At 30.4% G+C, this 4,086-nt stretch overlaps 2 protein-coding genes across 3 annotated transcripts in view; one reads left to right on the top strand and one right to left on the bottom strand.

Annotated features, from left to right (window-relative positions):
- The window catches only part of LOC108693779 (integrator complex subunit 4), a 5,197-nt gene extending 4,342 nt beyond the window's left edge, over positions 1-855 (bottom strand). For both annotated transcript variants that reach the window (XM_018202917.1, XM_018202916.1), the window contains exons 1-3: positions 792-855; positions 593-732; positions 89-507 (exon numbers count right to left, since the gene is read on the bottom strand). In XM_018202917.1, the coding sequence (XP_018058406.1) occupies positions 89-507; positions 593-646 (473 nt within the window). In that variant the 5' untranslated portion in view covers positions 647-732; positions 792-855. The remainder of the gene's footprint in view (positions 1-88; positions 508-592; positions 733-791) is intronic.
- Positions 856-2,378: 1,523 nt separating this feature from the next.
- LOC108693760 (transcription termination factor 2) overlaps positions 2,379-4,086 on the top strand; it is a 10,992-nt gene continuing 9,284 nt past the window's right edge. The window contains exons 1-2 of the mRNA XM_018202877.1: positions 2,379-2,444; positions 2,556-2,754. Of these exons, the coding sequence (XP_018058366.1) occupies positions 2,438-2,444; positions 2,556-2,754 (206 nt within the window). The 5' untranslated portion in view covers positions 2,379-2,437. The remainder of the gene's footprint in view (positions 2,445-2,555; positions 2,755-4,086) is intronic.

Raw genomic sequence — 4,086 nt, 5'->3', positions numbered from 1 at the left:
ATATATATATATATATATGTGCATAAAAATTACATTTTAAAGAAAAAAATAGAAAGAGAAAATACAATATATATATATGTATGTACACCTTTGATAATCTCCTAACTTTAATAATGTTGCTAATCCCTGACTTTTTACTCTATGTGATTCCTCGTTCCTCAAAAGTTCAGCTGTTTCATTCACAATTTTTGCTTTTTCCAAAGTGTCAGGTGTTACTTCTCCTAATTCAGCGAACACCCAGAAAATCTTGGCTCTAACTGCAATTTCATTTTCGACAACAAATCTCTCTGCTAATTTCTTTATAGCAATGGGAACATCCTCTGGCGCTATATACGCTATAGCATCCGAAATACGAACAAGCAATTGCAATGCATCATTTCCACTTTTACATTTTTCCAAGCATTCTATGTAAGCTAATGCTGAGCTACTGTCAGTACCATTCTTCGAACCAGACGTCGATAATAACCTTAAAGTCTTTAGCCGTTTGATTGGAGGCTCATTGACAATCTGATTAAAAATTTTATAATTCATTAAAATAATGATTTAAGTAGTTATGCTGTACAAATAGAAAAAAATTATGATATAATATTACCGCCTGACTTTGATTAAATTCAGCTAGTACTCGTTTTTTTATTAAAGCTGCCATTCTCGGGACCAATATCTTATTTCATTATGAGTTTAAACACTATCTCTTCTCAGATTAATTTATAATTTTGACATATTTTGATAGACCTGCAATATATGTAATATAATCTTAATGCATTACAAACCTAAAAAACATATATACATACATAACAAACATTAAATTTAGTATACAGTACTGTCAACTTTAGCAGATGCACAAAAAACTAGAACAACACCGATGTAAATTACAGTATAAATCGATTAAAATATTTTCAGCATTAATAAAAATTTAATCCTTTAAGGTTATGAATTTATCAACGTAATAATAAAGATTATGTAATTAAAAGAATTAAATTATTTATTAATACTGAAAATATATAAAAACTAATTTGCAATTGAATTGCACTCAGTGCATACCAGTGTTGCACTAATTTTCTTATTGGAAAACATTACAAGTTGAATTGAGAGAATACAATTAATTTACATTATTATATACTTAATTAATCTACAATACAATTAATCTCTTTCCAATTCTAGAATTGGAAAGAGATGAATAAGTTGAACCTCGCTTAAATAGAGTTAACTATGAATTGTGGAATTGGTCTTAAACAGTATTTGATCGATAAATTAATTAAAATCAATTTGAATTTGTCAAATGACTCCGGAAAAATCAACAGGAATGGCTGCGTTCAACAGAGTATCAAACATGAAATTTTTTTCCTAGGATGAAAAGTGAAAAGTGGAAAATTTTTTCATTAACTTCAATGGTTAAAATTTTCACTTTTTACTTTCCATCCTAGGGATAAAGTTTCATTGATACTCAGAACGTTTGCAACTGTTGGAAGTTTTCTTCACGCTGTTTTGGTTATGTTTTTAGATCAAGAAGAATGGTCCTATCTTAGCAGAGAATAATATAGTTGTAAAACTGTTGTATTCTGTTGAATGCCTATGGGCCTATTTTTTTGGCTGAATTTTTGCATCAGTTTATCTTTATTCCTCTTTTTTCCTTCTGGAGAAAAAAGAAAGAAAGATGAACTATGCAAAAGTTTAACCAAAAGAACAGACCTCAAGGAGTCGATTCAGTATCTTCAAACAAAGTGAAAATTACAAAAGTGAGCAAATTTACTAGGTGTTGGTCAATGAAATTATTAGTATTCTAGTAAGTTCGCTCACTTTTGTAATTTTCACCTCGGAATCGATTCTGTATCTTCAAAGTGAAAATTACAAAAGCAAGCAAATTTACTAGGTGTTGACTAATGAAATAATCAGTAGTCTAATAAATTCGCTCACTTTTATAATTTTCACCTCGTTTTTAAGATACAGAATCGTTCTCCTAATGACATGGCCTCTTGACTGGCCTAGTTTCCACTGAGGGTTTAAACCGATTAGATTAGATTAGAATGTAAGAATCAATCAACTACAGTCGAATATTCCTCTGTCACAGTCGAATGATAGGGGAATACTCAACTGTAATTGGTTAGTTCTTACATTCTGATCCGGTTTAAATCCTCTACTAGGAAACTAGGCCACTGTTGTAGTCAATAGGTCTGCTCGCATTGCTTGCACTTTTGGCACTCGATATCTTTGCTTTCTCTCTTTTTAAGGCAAAATATGTATCTATCTCATTTTAAGTGCAAAAATATTTGGGGATTTCATGCAACGCGAATAGACCTAATGCACCATCTGTCGACCTACGTCGTCATCCTGTTGTTGGTAACAAATTTAAAATGATTCTTAAAGCGGTTGTCCACTGTTCCGCGTGCGAGTTGCGAGTTCATGCAAGTTCGTGCAACGCAAAACATTCTTATACGTGATGTCAGGTCAGTATCATCGTCTCGTTGGTGAAATAAGAAGATAGGACGCACAAGGATTATATTTTACTTATTTATCACCACTTTTTGTTTATTTTTTACGGATTGATTTGATTCAAGAAATGGAAAGGACCGAAAGTAGCTTCACGCAGTGGCGTAATTCTTCCAATTATCGAGTCGAAGGCGATTCTGTGATAATTTCTGACAGCGAGGATGAGATCAATGATTCAAGAAAAAACGACAAACAAATAATCGTCGACGAAAGCATAGAGCTCGAGGATGATGTCGATAATTCTATCAAGGATACTACACCGAGGAAGTAAGTATTGATAAAATTATATAAATATTAGGTGGGAAAAAGTTCGTGGTGTTTTTTTAATGCCATCTAACGGGAAAAACGCCACGAACTTTTTCTCACACCTAATATATAAATTTTAACAATCACGTGAATTTCCATAAAAACTGGCCGGCTTTAATAGTATATTGTCGATATCGAGGCTAAATTCTGATAACATACCTTTAGCTATATGAAGATAATCCGTTTATTTGAAACGAAAAAAAATCACCTCGATGAACAGCGGTTGCCTTGTGATATCATCATGCGATATCACGCGAATTTCCACAAAAAAACGGCCGTCTATTGGTATATTGTCGATATCGAGGCTAAATTTTAATGACGTACTTATAGTTACGTGAAGATAACAAATTTGTTTGAAACAAAAGAATTACCTGACGATTGGCGGTTATCTTGTTTGTTGTGATACATTTTTTCGTTACAAAGAATAGAAATGACATTGGACGATAGGAGACTCAATGAATAATATTTATTTAATATTGATATTATAATTGTCTTATGTAATAATCGTATGTCAATTATTTACAAATGATATTTTATTTTTTCATTTACTGAACAATAGAAGAAAAAACAGTAAATGCGAATAGCTATAACGCGTATGAATTTTTCGAAACGATGCTAACTGGTTGCCCCCACCATTCCATCTTTCCGATCCCGTTTCTTGAATTTTCGATATCCATAATATTTCATAGAATACAAGTGATCTGTTTTCTGTTCCCGCATTAGATTGTTTTAGAACTCTCTTTCTTGCTTAAAACAAATATCAAGCGTATATTTATCTCACTTTAAGTTCCGAAAGTACTGGTTCAGCCACAGAAAAAAAATCACTTGTATCAAATTTAATGTATCTGGAACTAAAAAGTATAAAATTTTATGAACATTTTTAATTTATATTCATATTAATATATATTCAGTACATTTTTAATTAAATTTTAGATAGATATGCATGAAATTTAATGTAAGTAAACGTTAAATTTAAGTTACTTATACTTTTATTTGACAACATTAAATATTTTTAATGTATCTGCTTGAATTTTGCTTCCATTACATGTAATGGAAGCAAATTTTTTAATTACACTGTTAAAATGTTATGAAATTTAATGTATTTTTAAGTTACATAAATTCAATTTTATGACACTAAATTAAATTTACTGTATTTGGAACTGAAAAATATATTTGTGTACATGAAATTTAGTGTACTTTTCATAAAATTTTACGAAGTTTAATACATTTTTCATTAAATTTTACGTAGATTTGCGAAGAAATTTAATGTAAGTAAACGTTAAATTTAAGTAT

This window comes from Atta colombica, unplaced genomic scaffold, assembly GCF_001594045.1.
Source record: "Atta colombica isolate Treedump-2 unplaced genomic scaffold, Acol1.0 scaffold97, whole genome shotgun sequence".
In the NCBI taxonomy this organism is placed as follows: Eukaryota; Metazoa; Arthropoda; class Insecta; order Hymenoptera; family Formicidae; genus Atta; species Atta colombica.
The sequence above is the reverse complement of the archived record's forward strand: the minus strand, read 5'-3'. Positions and strand labels throughout refer to the sequence as shown.